Source organism: Pelmatolapia mariae, linkage group LG20 (assembly GCF_036321145.2).
Source record: "Pelmatolapia mariae isolate MD_Pm_ZW linkage group LG20, Pm_UMD_F_2, whole genome shotgun sequence".
Lineage (NCBI taxonomy): Eukaryota > Metazoa > Chordata > Actinopteri > Cichliformes > Cichlidae > Pelmatolapia > Pelmatolapia mariae.
This window is the reverse complement of record NC_086244.1, coordinates 8,940,251-8,956,589: the sequence shown is the minus strand read 5'-3', so window position 1 is coordinate 8,956,589 and position 16,339 is coordinate 8,940,251. Positions and strand designations below refer to the sequence as shown.

General features: G+C 40.8%; 1 protein-coding gene across 3 annotated transcripts in view; it reads right to left on the bottom strand.

The window, feature by feature from the left end:
- Window positions 1–16,339, bottom strand: part of magi3a (membrane associated guanylate kinase, WW and PDZ domain containing 3a) — a 107,779-nt gene that overhangs the window by 3,822 nt on the left and 87,618 nt on the right. The window contains exons 8-21 of one of the 3 annotated variants that reach the window (XM_063463153.1): window positions 15,246–15,352; window positions 11,008–11,217; window positions 8,891–9,511; window positions 7,067–7,098; window positions 6,103–6,367; window positions 5,323–5,417; window positions 4,902–5,094; window positions 3,572–3,787; window positions 2,849–3,034; window positions 2,629–2,722; window positions 1,195–1,273; window positions 840–977; window positions 538–676; window positions 173–245 (exon numbers count right to left, since the gene is read on the bottom strand). In XM_063463153.1, coding sequence (XP_063319223.1) covers window positions 193–245; window positions 538–676; window positions 840–977; window positions 1,195–1,273; window positions 2,629–2,722; window positions 2,849–3,034; window positions 3,572–3,787; window positions 4,902–5,094; window positions 5,323–5,417; window positions 6,103–6,367; window positions 7,067–7,098; window positions 8,891–9,511; window positions 11,008–11,217; window positions 15,246–15,352 — 2,428 coding nt within the window. In that variant the 3' untranslated portion in view covers window positions 173–192. Of the gene's footprint in view, window positions 1–152; window positions 246–537; window positions 677–839; window positions 978–1,194; window positions 1,274–2,628; window positions 2,723–2,848; window positions 3,035–3,571; window positions 3,788–4,901; window positions 5,095–5,322; window positions 5,418–6,102; window positions 6,368–7,066; window positions 7,099–8,890; window positions 9,512–11,007; window positions 11,218–15,245; window positions 15,353–16,339 lie in introns of all 3 variants that reach the window. The other 2 variants (XM_063463152.1, XM_063463151.1) reach the window with 2 other exon arrangements.

The window sequence follows — 16,339 nt, the reverse complement described above, 5'->3', positions numbered from 1 at the left end:
ACATTAGGTTTTTACTGAGCTACAACGAACTGATCTATTCAGGCTGATCGTGGGGGATGACATAGTGGATAGAGAAGAACACTTTAATTTGGGAGTTAAATCACTCTGAAAGGAGAGTTCTAAGACAAAAGTAGGTGGAGTACAAGGATTACCAATGTTATTAGGGACAGACCAAGAAAAGCAGTGAGGCCTTTAGTGATGCTCTGGTTTCATGTAGAAGCACAGGGTGGAAGAAGAGTTCAGACCTATAGAAGGAAGAGATAAAAGTAGAAATAGACAGCCGTGCTAGAGCAGAAAACAGAGAAAGCAAGGCAGATAAAGAGCACAAAAGGCAGATCCAAATAGCAGTAGTAAAACAGAATGAGAAGAGAGAAAAGTCAAGAAAGCTTGCAACACATGCATGAGAAAAAGGAAACTCGGCACCCTGCTATCTAGCATATCCATACAAAAGCTTCTCTATATGTATGACTAATAGGCTATTAAGTAGATCTATATGCAGCGGCGACAACATGCACGCAGTGCTCTGCAATAACTCACTGTGATCCGGGACCAAGCCCTGGCCAGGTCGGAGAAGTAGATGAACCTTATTGCCTCCTGCTTGGATCAGCTCAATTGCCCGAGTGTGTGTAATGCCCTGTGTGGCCTCGCCATTGATCTCCACTATTTGATCTCCAACCTGATAAATAATAATAAAAGAAAAATAATCTATTAACATTAACTTTTCCACTGCTAGGGCCAGGATGTCTCATTTTGCCCGAGGTAGAGTGCTGTGTGAGAAACTCAATAAAGCTTTGATGAGGAACTATTGCACTTCAATAAAGCGGACAAAGAAAACATACATGTATCCTGCCATCTTTAAGAGCGGGTCCCTCCTCGGCCAGTCGAAGAATGAACAGCCCCATGTTATACTCTTTCCCTCCTCTCAGACTGAAGCCGAAGCCTCTCTGGCTGCGTTCCAGCTCCACCACAAAGCAGCCCTGTTGTTCACAAGAAAGATTGTGAGCTTTTAAGACTGAAGCAATTGATGCAAAAATCATTCCCGAGGTGGAAATGAATCTGGAAAATCTATTACTTGGTTGATATACATCACGATCAAGAGTTTCTGGGGATCAATTGACACCAGGGCAGAATGACAAGATTACAAACATAAAATACTACAACTGAGGAAATATAAACATCAAGCATTGGCCTCACCTGCTTAGGGCCCGATGGAATGAGAGTTCCTGTCCCATCTCTTGGTGAAAGATGATTCTTAGCCTCCGAGTCACCATTCCTACCCCAGAGAAGATGCATTACAGTGTAATTTACTGTAATATGACACTAAATATTTACTATTTCAAAGATATGAAATAGACGTCGTTTATTATGAAAATTTGAGTCAGTAAACAGTTATTCTGATGAGGTAGACTGTGATATGTTATACGCAATATTCATACCAAACATAATAAGAAGCAACTATGGTGGCAGTTTAAAAGTGACACATTATGCCTCATGTGTCTGAAAGGAAAAAAGAATAGATCGAAAATATATCAGAATACCAAAATTTTAAATCACTAAAAATCACACACACACACACACATATACACGGACACACTAAAATATCAACATTGGCCTTAAAAATCTTATATCAGCTGAGTTCTAATGAAAACCCATAAAATGCATGTGTTCAGTGCTCTCGTACATACATGCCTGTACCACCAACTTATTCAAATGTAATATTAGTAAGAATGTTTTTATGCATATCCCATTTTAAATATAGAAACAGAGCGCAAAAACAAAAAAGGAGAAAAGGAGTCTAATTCTGTTCTCTCTCTGCTGTGTCCAGTGTGAGATCCACACATTACCCCTCCTTCATTACAGCAGCATGAGCCTCTTTTTGTTGGCTTCATTATGCAACACACAGAGAAATGTAAATTCTTCAAAGAACCATGTTGCTTTTACATTTCAGTGACAGATAAGGGGGCATACTTTAATGCTTCGCAGAGCTCATTACAATGCCTTTGTGAGAACTTCGCTGTGCTGACGCACTATATAAAGAGCATAGGAATTCTTACCAGCTCTAGCTTTCAGAAGAGTTTGCACACTTTATGCCACCAAGCTGAGAGCTTCGGCTCATATCTGAGCCTAGTGTGACCCAAGGCATGTTGGTGATTAAGCGGAGAGGAAGAGGCTGAGGACTGGACAGGGGGCTAAATGTGGAGAATATGAATGCATGCTGATGGGCAGTGAGCGGACGTGGGCAAGAAATGATGGTGGCAAATTTCTGTTGCAGCAGTGGGATTAAAAAGTCTGACACAGGTAGCCTTGTTTAAAAAGAAAGATCAAAGGGGAAGCAAGACTCCCTATTAATCTGTCTCTTTTCCTTTGCTTCACCATCCAAAGGGTGACCATAGGGGGATTTTCTGTCTTTTTGGATAACAAGGAGTGTGTGAGGCACAAGAGATAGTAATGGGCCACATTGCAGCACAAAACCGAAGGCGCTTTGAGAGGATTGGGGCTAATTTATGGTTCAAGTGGCAGAACCTGTATTAGATTGTCTCCAGTGGACTTAGTATTTCAAAGGGGAATACTGGCAAGCCTGTGTGGATGCTCGAGCTTGTGTGGGAGTATGCGTGTATAATCGTTTACCTGTCTTGGTAGCTGGGAGGCTGTTGGCCTACAGCTCTGTGTTGTGCCGAAGGGCTCTGCTTGGCTGAATTTGTTCCAGACGGAGGAGCGCTGTCTGTAAAAGTAAAAGTGTGCCATGATTCCCCATGATCTTATTCCCAGAAAATACACTTAAAAAACAAAGCAAACAATGACAAAAGAACAGCGCAACAGCACTGCGACTTGGTCTGTGTCAACTCACCATCTTCAGGCACAACAGTAAGAGTGACAATGTTTCCAGCATCCTTGATGAGTTGAACAATATCGTTGTGTGAAAGCTCCATGATGGAGCGGCCGTTGACAGCAGAAATACGGTCTCCCACCTTCATTTGACCTATACGGTCTGTAGGGCTGCCTTCAATAATACGACCAATTTTGTGAGGTATAACTGGAAGAGAGCAAATCAGAGAAATGACAATCTGCAGTGTGGGATGTTTATGCAACTCTATAAGCCCAACATTTAGAGACCAAATTTTAAGTAAGAACACATAATGCCTTTATGTGATGTCCTGCACATCATGTAAAAAGCATTACGCACATGCTAACATATCAGTTTATGAGTTATGTTACCATATACTCAGTCTTAGTTGAGCACATACCCAATAAGCTCTTTACAGAGAATAGCTAAGATTAACAATTTGTGCCATCAGCTTTGGAAGTATTTGAATATTAACAGTATAAAAATAGCATTTCTTATTCATCTGAAAAGGGAATTTGTTTGCGATTATTTCAGGACGATCCTTCCAAAAATGACTTTAATGCTTCCCTCCCTACATGTTCTCCACTAGCATAACTAAATGTCAATAAGTAACAGATTTTGCTGGAAATGTGTTTGATGTTTAAAAGATTTGGCAATGTTCCAAAAAGTAAAAACACTATATAGGATTTCATTTTTAAGGATTTATTGATTTTATTTATTTCTAACCTCCAGGTGGGGGCTTGTTCTTTGACGTGAGGATGACAAAGCCAAAGCCCTCGTTGTCTTTGCGCTGCAGAGTAACATCAAAGCGCTCAGGACGGGTAGGCTGAGCAGGCTGGATGATGCTTGGTGCTTCAGTACGAGGCATCTTGGGAGAGCTGTTGACCAAAGCAGATGCAACCTGCTGGGGCTGCTGGTTGCTGTCATCTTCTTCTCCACCATCTTTAAAAAAAAAAAAAAAAAAAAAAAACGGTACAAAAATATTAAAGCACAAATGCATAGCATTGTAGCAAATTTGGACTACATTTCTAGGACTGATTTAAAAAGATGCAGCGTTATATTAACATTTCAGAATGATTCTACCAACACACGTCAAGTATGAGCAGTCTGATTTAGTTAACATAAATTTAAACCAATAACAATTATTTGACAAAATTTTTCTGATTTGCTCTTGCAGAGATCCTTCTGTAAATAATGCAGAAGCAGGGGCTTTATCAAAGAAGCCTTTCTGCAGCATGTCTTACCCACATTAAATGAAAGACCGTCAGCTCTACAGTTGAGATAAAAGGCCTTTCCAATTTGTTATTCATAAGACAAGCTAAGCAACCTCCATCTCTCTTCATTGTATGTTTGTTTTGCTGAGTCTCTGTTTTGCAAGCCAGCATCAGTGAATCGCTTTCTAAGCCCCCTGCTTTGAAAGCTTAAACCCTCACATGATTGATGCTTAATTTTTTGCAATGTGATCAAAGCTGTTGTTGTGATACATCAAATCTGTAGTAATTTCAAAAAGTGCTTGTTCTATTCATGGAATGGCTATTGGTGGGGTAAACCAGCCAGAATGCAGCAGGGTATGTGCAGTTAAAAAAAAAAGAAAAAAGAAAGAAGAGTCAGCATTTTTTCCATCCTTTGAGATTTAACTCTACCAGCTGATCTAATCTTCAGTGCTTTTCACACAACTGCAATCATCCTTGACAGATAAACAGAGAGCAAATAATCTTCTTTTCTTGTTTCCACTTTATGCCCATTTTGATTCAAGATGAAACTTGGAATTCACCTCCCATGATTAAAATAAATTAACAGTCCTTAAAATTCCTTTTTTTCCCCTTTCAGGAAATTACAGCATAGAGTAGCATCTTAAAAGTCCATTTTTGACAAACTTCATTTCAGTCAGAGAAAATCTACCACAACAAATTTAAAGGATTAAAAAATCCAGATCAAAGCTTTCCCTCAAAGGTTCTCCTCTAGCATACTGATATAAGCCAAAGGAGTGAGCAAGAAACCACACTTTCTGTGCCCTCGGAGGAATGCGGAGCTGATTATTCAGAAGCAGACCAACCTGTGTATGCTAGTTTCCTGCGGACTGTAAGCATGACTTGGCCATTACGAGCAGCATTGGTCATCAGCTCCAGCACTTGTTTGTGGGATTTGCCCTTGACTGGCACGCCATCTATACAAAGTAGCTCATCCCCTGCCCGCAAGCGCCCGTCCTTCTCAGCTGCACCGAGTGGCACAATGGCACCAATATATACCTGTGGAAGTAAGATGGTGTAAGAGACATAGCTAAATATACCGATCTGAGGGAGATTCATTACACAGACTGGCCGGTATTTTCATAATACCATTCCCAGAGATGGGAAAAGAAACTTTGAGTTAATATTAAATCAACAGAATTCAGCTTCAACTTGGTGTCAGTCTGCTGTTCTTATGACTGAGGGTCTCCAACAGTACTTTTAAATGGATGCTGGCCTCCGACTTACTGGCTGATCTGGTCCCTCGCCCCCAAGGACTCTAAAGCCAAAGCCTGATTCCTGATTCCTTTTGATGAATACATCCAGGTCCTTTGTATTGGGAGCTGCACAGAGGAAAGAAAAGAGAACTGGTAAAAACTGATGAAAAATATTCATTAACTGCAAGAATGAAATCTCTCATGATCATCAGGAAAACACCTAGATACTTGACATGGGCAACAACACACCTATACATAAGAATAACGCATGCTGACCACAAGGCAATCTGAGATTAAGCAATCTAAACTAGGCCAGCTGTTTTTGAAAACTCTAGAGCAATATTTTCCCTCTTGCCGAGCCAGAGATGGCACTGCTAGCGATGTTAATGAGATGATGCTGTCAGATGCTAACAGGAGGTGGCAGAATCTTTTTGTCTGTGTTTGTGGTTTATAAGTAATTCAAATGGTGCATGTGCACAGGTTTCATTCAAAAATGCTTTGACTGTAATATTTTGATTGCAGTATTTCATTGTGAAATTTGGCTTCTGTGTCCCCCAAATTCAGTAACAAGTGTGTTAGCATTTGCAAAAGACTGCAAGCTGGTTTTAGAATGGAACATCTGAGGATTTGATTTCTTTGGGTAATAATGAAACACAAAGTAGCAATTTGAATCAGCATAGACACCGGTAACTTGTTAATGTCACTAATCCAAAAAATACGTTAAAAAACATGAATGAATTAAATAAATATTTGCATCTGTAGTAAAGTTTACTACTGTAAACTGTGTAAGTATAAGTACTCCTGTACTTACGCTTGCTGTCTAGAATGGCCTTGGACTTGAGGTAGAGCTCAGATGCATCTGGTTTGGGTGAAGCTGAGCGCAGGGTGCTGGAGGAGAAAGTTGATGCATTGGGGGATGCCTCAGGCTGACTTAGGGTCTCTGTGCTGCTGATCATCTCCTGCCTCTGCTGCTGCATCGTGGGCTGAGGGAACGGATGGACCATTTGTTGGGGCACCGAATGAGGTGCCTGGTGTGAAGTAGGCTGGGCTACTCCGTGAGACATGGGAGCTGTGCACTGCAACACAGAGACAAGCAATGTGATATACACGATGGTAAAGCACGAGCTCATTATAAGGCAATCATCCATTAAACTAATGGATTATATATTACATATTTTTTGCCAATGTGTTCAGCATCATTGTATTATGTCTGCAGGTTATTTAATAAAAGGTATTCTATACTATTGCAATGATTTATGTCTAAAGTAGGAAGGTAGCTAATGGAGGGAAAAAAATCATTAAAGCTTGTCCAGAGTGACAAACTACTCCACCGGCATAAAATGAAAGAAAAGAAAATAGTACATCCACACAGATCTGAATAATTATGCATTGAACAAATAAAACAGTATGAGTAAGCCTGTCGGTGCCCCAACACTCTCTATTTTAAGAGTGCATCATGGAGGAGTAGCAGAGGAACAAGCTGTTGAACATGGCATATCATCTTAAACACCCATACACAGAGGGATGCTAAGTTGCCGTTTGCCAGAAGCCAGCATATTTACCCACATGCAGTTCCAGAAATAACAGCCTGGCTAATGTGGGCTCCCTGAATGATGCATCTAACAGCAGCTACTACAGCACGCACAGGTTTACACGCTGGGGCTTGCGGGTAACCAAGACAAAAGTTTTCTGGTTTAATAATTCATCAGCAGTTTTAGCAGCAGAGTCTATTTTTTTTATCATACAAAATGGATTTGAACTGACAGAAAACTTACTGGTTTCAGTGACTTCACTGGAGACGTCTGACCTGTGAGCAGAGAGACAGAAGTGGGAATTAAAGTCACATCATGAACAACACAACAGCAAACATCTGCCAACATCTGCTTACATCAGATTAAATTATTTAAGGACGAGTTGCATTTTGCATTTTCTTCACTCTAATGAACTTTTGGCCTGAAGCGGTTGAATGTCAAGACTAAACCCTCTCTCGGTTCTTATACAGAATCTGCACCTTCTTCTCCACCGACTCACACTGTGAACTTGCTCATAGGTGTCAGATTTGCCTTTTGTTTTTGTTCTCTCTGTCATGGTCACAGAGCAGAACGTGAACCAGAGTGTAAGTAAACCAGTAGGGGGCAGTAGACTCCAGTTGCATGAACGGTTTATGGGATGAGAGACAGATGACCTTAAGCCATGGGAAAACATGCATTTCTGTGGTTTAAACCTGCCAGCTGTTAGCTACATTACTAGAGCAGTATAAACACTGAAGCTTTTCAAATTTGAATTTTCATCAAATCAATTTATTATAAAGACAATTACTGGCATCGATTTAATAAAAAAACATTTAGTCCCTCCCCCCATTACCAATATTATGTAAAAATTCACTGGCAATATCTCCATTTTCACAATCTCTGATCATATCATATCTCAGATACTGAGTTCAGAAAACAGCCCATGGGGAAGGGCACTTTGTCTCATTTCCAGATTTAAATCCAGTATAGGGAGCAAGGCCAAATAATTTCCTGTTTCATTTCTCGCTGCTCTGCTGTCATTAGAAGGTAGTTCTAGCCCCCGGCTGGGAGTAAAGCCTAACCTAATCCCAGTCCATGGGTGACCTGAGGGAAGCCCTGCGGCACTACTCGTTTTAGTCCTGGAAAGCTATGATCTGCTTTTTTTTAACATTAACACACAAATCCTCCATATGCACTGCAATTAAAAAAATGCATATCAGGCTTGCACAGCAGCATACACACATACACACAAACTACAACCCCCTGGAGCTCAACGTAGACCCCAGCTGTGCACATCTGATATGTGGGTGCAACACTGATCTCTTGAATCTAGGCTACTGCACTGCAGTAAAGGCATAAAGGAACAAGCCCTTCAAATCTGTGAAAGCATGAAGTAAGAAGAAGGGCAATCATTATTCACTGTGCTCCATCACTCCTGCCTCCCCTCTCACTTTCTCTCCAGGCAGCAAGTGAATCACCAAAACTGCCATCTATTTGCACCTTCCTAGCATAGCTCATCATGTGACTAAGCATGACTTCCTCCCTGTTTGGGAAAGTGCATGGTGGATGATGCAGAGCTGGTGTAGACCAGAGCGTGAAATTGCTTTATTTAACATTGGGAGAGTCTGTGTATTCAAGCAACACCTACTGAACACCACAATGCGTGCTGTTATTTTTAAATTAAAACGTTGTGCATTACATTAAATCTCACCTCTTCTACAGTTGAAATATCTTTGACAATGTCTCACTTTCTCGTAGGAAATTATTTACAAATGGAAGCAGACTGTTCACCTCTGTTGTTACGCTCTGTGTTTTCTTTTGGCCAAAAGAAAGTAAAGAAATAGAACAGGTGGCGTAAAGGTGAGTGAGGATTAAAGTAACTTCAGAAACGTGGGTCTAAACAGCACTAACGCCTGTATTTTGTCTAAACAGCAGATTAATATAGACATCAGCGATATCACAACATACGTACTGTAAACTCACCACCTGTGATATCCTTCTATAACGTCAGTGTTGCAGGCTTACCTGCAGCAGCAGTGTACCATTGTACAATAGCAGCAAAGTGAACTTTCATCATTGCTGACTCACCTCCTCTAAGCACCAGCACGTTGACCTCACTGCCCACAGGCAGGTCTTTGAGGATGTCGACCACCTGCGAGTGGCTCAAAGTTTGGACATTCTGTCTGTTGATCTCCTTGATAACATCACCCTTCAACAAGCCGCGGCACCACTGGGCGTCCAGGATCATCTTTACCTTTTGTCCCAGAGGGCAATCCGCTATGGCAAAGCCAAAACCTCCCGGGCCTTTCACCAAGGGCACACTCACCAGCTCCGGCTGTAATAGAGTAGGGTCAGGCCCTTCTTGATTGAGGGCATGTGGAAGGTGGTGGTGTTGATGGGGATGAGGATGGTGGTGGCGTCCTCCGTTGGTCATAGGTGGCACTGACGCAGTCTGCCGAGAAAGGGTTGCTCCATCGTTGACAGTATAATTGAGGTCTTGTGGAGTCGAAGGGGAAGGAGAAGTGTCCTTAGAGGCACTGAGGTTGCTCGATGCCTCCTCACTATTGCTGGTGTCCTCTGGCAGAGGGTAACCCCGACACAGGACCATGTCCACATACTGATTGACTGGGATAGATTGGAACATCTGCACGACATCAGCATGAGTCTTTCCCAGCACACATGTCCCATTAATGTCCACAATTACGTCACCTAAAGAAGAACAAAAAGCTTTTACACATTTGTGACATGAATAAATTGGACAAAATTTACATTTTTGTATTCATCACCATGCCAAAGGAAATTTTGAAAAGTACTACTACAACAATACACCGTACACCATTAAAAAGACATGGCGATAAGCGCAATTATGCAGTTGGATTACATAAGTAGACTCCTATATCTTAAAAAATTCAAACATGTTAATGGGGGAGAGGGAGTGTGCGAGAACAGAAAATAAAACGAGATCATTGACGTGTTTTCTTTTTCCTCCTTTTATCTCCATGTACTGTAAGGGATAGACTCTAATCACCCCTGGCCTGCCCCAGATATAGGTCTGGATAAGCAGCTGAATTGCTGACTAGCAAGGTGGCTAGATGCCCAGAGGAGGATCGCCCACCCACACAATCAATACTTTACCCTCGGAAAAAAAACAGGCTAAGTTTTCACTCTCGTGAGTGAGCTTCATATACCAGTTTGTTGCTTGTTCAGACCAACTACATGTCGCTCTAATGATTAGTTCAACAGCTACATATCCAAAAAGCTAAGCGAAATATATTTTCTCACAAAGTTCAAACACTCTACCTTTAGCATAAATAAATGCCGTCGGCCAGTACTCAGAAATGCAAAAAAAAACTACTTGAAGATGTTACAGTCTACTGCTTGCAATTAAAACCCAATGAAATTAATTACATTCATCTTTTGTTATAGTCAATTACCCTCCTTCTCAAGGGAAATGAAACACTGAAAATAATTACTCTCTTTGCTCCACTCTTAAGTTGATTCTCAGCAGCAGCAACGGCTTGGCAATCAATACTACTGTAATGTGAATCCTAAGGCATTACACAGTAACATACTTCAAATTAATATAGTCACCATGCATGTGATCACAGAACTAGAACATGCAATAATAAAGAACTTACTGTGCCACTTGCAAAACACACTACATGGAAGAGTCCTATACATCCCCTGTTTTCACATAAGCAGACATGTCAACCTGCAGCCACGCAGCCTGTATGCAGGCTAATTACATTTTTTAATATACGAGTGCGTATAAAATGTGAGCGTCTACTATAAACTGCACACGGGTTTATTGATGACTTCTCTATTTTTAGAGCTGCTCCACTGAACACTGCCTATAAACATTTGTCTTTGCTTGATCAAGCAATGTGATATTCAGAGTGAAGTGCCTGTTCTGTTTTTTGCCTCCAAATGTGTTTATTTGTGTGTACACAAAGGGCACATTAAGCTGTATTATGTACAGAATGTATGCTAATGCCCAGCTTAAGTGTTACTGCGTGAATAAAGATAAATGCCATGCACAGTTACCCGTGTACATGTGAATGTGACACTGGATTATGTTGACTTTGCTTTTAAACAATTGTATTACCTTGCATTATGGAAACAAATTACAGCAGGGTGGTCTCCAACTGTTAAAACAGCATGTGAACCAGATACTTAAAAAACATTATGTCTGTGGGGAATGTTACCTGAGGCAATCTTCTTGTCATGTGCTGCAGGCCCATCTGGCAGGACGTTTTTGACCTGAAGGAACTCGTCAGGTCGGTCCCCGCCAATAATGGTGAATCCAAAGCCCTGGGGGCTTTTTCTAAGTGCTGTCTTAAGTATGTTGCCCTGTAACTGAGTTGGATCTCGAGTAAACCCCCGCATTCCTCTGCCAGGCTCCTCTGCTGTGGAACCTAAAGGAGACGTAGACAAAAGGTAATCATTAATGATCTAATATTACAAGTATGCTCAGTAAAATTATTGCACTAAATGTTTGGGGTGTGAACACATTCTTTACACTGTGCTTTCATTTCCACACACAAAAATGTTCGGACAGAACATATGTACAGACAGCAAAAGCTTCAGAAGTGGCTAAATGGACAACTGAAAACTAACATATTTACATTTCAGCTGGGAAAATGCCTGATTTCTAAAGAATATTAGTTTAAACACTTCAAAATAAACAGATTCCAATGTGATTAGTTCATTTAAAATTTTGCCTGGTGTTCTACAGAAGGCAAAAAAGTGTCAAAATTCACTTAATTGCTTCTGTTTACCTGCTGGAAATAGTTTTAGTTTAAAAATAATTGGATGTCTTTTCATCTTTTAAACTGTAAATGAAGTCACAGTGGCGTCAGTTACACATGAATGCAGCAAGCCTTTATAGTTCAAAAGTTTGTGAGACGAAATTGTACGTGTATGCGAAAATGAGCCCAGTATAGGAAGAGACACTGAAACGCTTGCTCATAAATTGCCATCTGTCACCATCATAACAATACTCACACAGTGACAACATGTCTGACAGCACATCACTTACTGCTAGTAATTACATGAACACTAAGAACTCACAGTTTAAGCGCAAACTCCAACAAATCACACGCGCACACACTAACAGAGACACACAACTTGCAAATCTACTGCTCTGTTTACAAAGCCAATAAACACCCAGTTATTGCAAAATGCCTATAGTTTGCCCAAGTCTCCCCACAAACAACCAATTCTTTTCACTGCAGTGATAAATCCATCCTGAAACGCTCCTGACATTTTCCAGGTAAACTTTTCATTGCAAATTTCCTTTGTGTTGCCTGCAGGATGTGTAAATGGGGCGCTTTTATGGAAGACAGGAACAGAATTATATTAGACAGTGTGTGCGCGCGCGTGTGTGTAGGTGTGCATTTGTGCGAAAGAGAGCAAGATAAGAGTGATGAGACAGAAAGAGACAGCAAGAAATAGAGTTAGCCTTGACAGAAAGAGAGAAATTTTAACTAAATCCGAGCTTGCCCTTCTCTGTGGTGTGTGCCTATGAGATTGTGAGTTATGTGCTCTGTCCCTGCGTGCTGGGCTTCTACTCTGGCAGTTCCCACACTGATAGATGCTGGGACATCAATCTCATTAGGGAGAGCACAGATAGAAGTCCCCCCTTCCCCTGTCTCCTACACCACTCTCAATGTGTCATGGGATTGTGATTTGCATAATTGCATGGCAATTGGCAGAGGAACGTGACCGCTCTGAAAAGACAAAAAAGATTATGCCAAGTATGACTTAGATGACACTGCTGCGTCAGTGCCGGACAAGTACAAGGGATATTCTAACAAATGTCAGTCTATGTTGAGCAAGGATTTGCAAGCAGGTACAAAAACATGAAATTCTTCTGAACAACTTGGGGCACAAGTGTGTAATAAGAATGATTTATGATGGAACTAATCCCTGTCAGATAGCTCCGACATACTGAAACAGTCTTTCTCACACGATCACCTCGAAGGCAATACTGGCATAATAGTAGTGGAGAGAGACAATCACAAGTGGGATGAAAAGGGAGCTACACACCAAAGCCATGTTTACATGGTCTTGATTAAGCTGTGGGCCACAAAGGGACAGTCAGTTTCCTTAGGGTGAAGCGATTATATGAAATGTCTGACAGGATTCTCAGCATGGTAATTATGGCTGAACATAGGGCTGCGCTTTGCTCTTGTGCTCTGCGGCATTGTCTGGGAGGTCAGGTTAGCCAGCCTTGTCAAAACAGTGTTTAGAAGCCACCTCACGCACATCCATACACTTGCACAAGACCACTAGCCATTAATTCTCATTAACAAGGGTGGGAATTTGGAGAACAAGCACAGGGGAGGCAGTCGAAGCTGGAGGCGGCGGTACGCAGCAATATCATCCACAAACTGCAGAAAGGCTCAGCTGTGGGAGGTGGGGTCTGCGTGCAACCGACTGAGGCAGACAGTTGTGTCCAAAGGGTGTCTGAAATACAGAGGCTAGTTTGAATACTAATGAGGCCATGCCTTTTGTGTTCACACGCAGAAGAGCATAATAATTCTTGCACATTTTACAACAACCTAGTCTTCTGTCTCTCAGACCTTTATATTTACTGAGAAGAGGGTGATTAGATCATCAAGCAGCAGCATTCCCCACAGGTGGTAAATGATGAGCAGATGACCCAGTGGAAATGCAATTTATGATCGTAAGTCACTTTCAACGGCAGTCACCTCTTTCTCCTTCCCTGTCTCTCTTATTTAACTCCCTCCCTCTGTTCTAAAGAGGGCTTTCAACTACCATGAGTGACTGTGGCAAAAGGATTTCAAAGAGACCTCAGAACCCGCCCTATATCATATCTACTTGTCAAAATGAATTCTGCCACCCAGTGAAGCACTGTTCCATTATTCAAATTGAATATCATTGCTTCAGAGGCTATGGGCTGTTTATCAGAAGCCTGTCAACTGTTAGAACATCTTCCAGACAGACTTCTTAACATGAAGGAGATGAAAAGTGCCCCAGTATTTTGATAACACATCTATTGCAGTGCTATATATATATATAAATCTATATAAATATCTTTGCTGAGCAAAAAGCTAGAACTATAAAGCTGACATCTTAATAATACTGTCGACTGCATTGCATCTTATGAAGGAAAATCGCCCTGTGGAGAAGTTACTGAGTTAAACTACCACTGCCTGAGCTATCGATTGTAGCGTCACTACCATAAGTCAAAGACACACCAGTACAAAACATTTTGTTTAATTAAAGATTCATGATTGAATTTCTTGTAAGACAGCCATCAGGTCAATAATCTTTTAGACGTTTTCTTGCTTCTTCATATGGAATCGGACGTGAAAGCTGAATCCAAATCTGACAACTGGAATAGTTGAGTGGTTAAAACTTTAAAAAAGTTTTTATATGTATGTCCATTACTTAGACACGTAAATATAAATTTATACATTGGCTTCTCATCTGGCTGCTTCATTAGATAATATTTCATCAGGTCTAGATAAGGAAGCCGTTATATGAAACGTTAAATAACCACATATTAGTTCATCTGTCTATGGACATCACACTTGTTTAGTTTCTGAACAAGCTAGGGCACCAATGAAGGACATGCAAAGGTTAAATGTATTTCAGTGGTGGAATTTCTGCAGCTCACACTGTCTTCAACAGGGCATTGGGAAAGACTATGCTGCCCTTTTCAGACATGACTGCATATGTTTAGCACCTACTAACATGTATTTTACTGTAAATTTGTCAACAATTTGAATTCATATGAGTCCAATTTAATCAACCCAGGATGACGAGTTTGGGGAGTGTGACCATAAGAAAATTATCACCTACCCCCAATTGGGCCACTTTTGCCAATATTTAGGGGTCAAAATTTATTTTAGCCATTTCTGGATTCAACTAACAAATTTTAATCTTAGGGCTGATTTAGACATTTGTCATGAGCCCAAATTGGACATGTTTGACTAAAGCTTTTATAGAAGCACTTTGGTTGTAATTAATCCCCAAAATAACTTTGTACTGGATGCATATTAAGTACTATAATACTGACAAAGACAAGGCCTGAGTTTTGAGGTAAATGCAACTTTTGCTTATTCAAATCCCAGAATGCAATTTAGACCTATGTGTCTACTATAAAACTCTCCAAGAGCATGTTTAGTAATGGTAATGACTGGATTTTAATGTTGATCTTGATGAAGGCCACAGGCATAAATGCAATGGTCAAGTAATAAATTTGTTCTTCCTACTACAAATGTTGCTGAAGCTTCAACTTCAAATGACTGGATTTTCAAAAAAAAAAGTCAACTCTCCTAAAAAGTACCCATTTTCCTCCACACTGACAGTTTTCTGTACAAAACTGACAAAATTTGACAATTTGTTCTCAAGCCTTCCTTGTGTATGAACCACTTTAATATGCCTGCGGCTCGAGCGTTGTAGGTGCAGTTACCTGAGGGCGTAGCAGCTTGTGGAGGTGCTGGAATGGGCGTGTCCACACTTAGCTTTCTCTTAGCTTCCATTACTGGATTTTCAAACTGGGTCTTCTGGTTGATGTGGCTGTACAGGGAATATAATATTAGATGAGCAAAAATCACAATGTTAGATAAAGCTAGAATGTGCATTGAAAATATAATTTTTTTTTGTTTCGATTGCATACTGTTGATCTATTACTGAGTTTCTCATGTCAGTTGACAGTCCGAGCTGCCAACTGATGGTTCACCGTTTGTTATCGCTGAATAGTGCTTGTCCAAAGAGCTGACACTGTTCTTTGCCTCCCATGCAAACCTGCGATTTGAATACGAGGGCTGTTTGTGACATAACATGTGCTAGGCAGACAGGCTGTCTTTATAATACGTGAGCTGTTCTAAATACAGTACGAAAATCTTTAACCTGTCTTTGCCAGAACTGCTACACATTTAAATGGTTTGAGAGAATATCTAAACCTCATTAATTAAAAATAAATTAACTGTCATGCCCAATGAATTCTGAGAAAATTTACATGGAGAAAATCAGTAGCAATCTTTCATGCTACGGGCCCATATTGTATAGCTGGGATAAACATCTGCTCAATGCCTCATAATGCCAGAATAAAAAGATTTAATGAACAGCAAAATGACAGAAATAAAAATGTGCCTTTTTTCACATTACAGGCACTGAGGTGGTATCGTTTCAGAAGTTTCCTAATATAACCAGGCTTTGCCAATCCAGGATCAGCAGCTATACTTGGGGGACTTAACACAAAACTCAATCTAAAAACAATTAATGATTTGCAGTCACACCTGTGTGCTTAAACATTTCCTGTTACCAAGGGAAATGTCCCTCCACGGTTAGATGGTAATGGAGAGAGGTAGCTCATCTGCATAATAAGCTTTAACGGTTGTAAATCCTGGTCATGACAGCACCTTAGGAAGAGAAAATGCATTGATGCTGCACAGTGAATCAGCCACATGCTGAGACACTGACTGTATACGTGTGCGCGCGTGTGTGTGCATGGGTACTCTGCACTCTTACTGCGTATGACTCATGCACAGAGATACCCTCGCC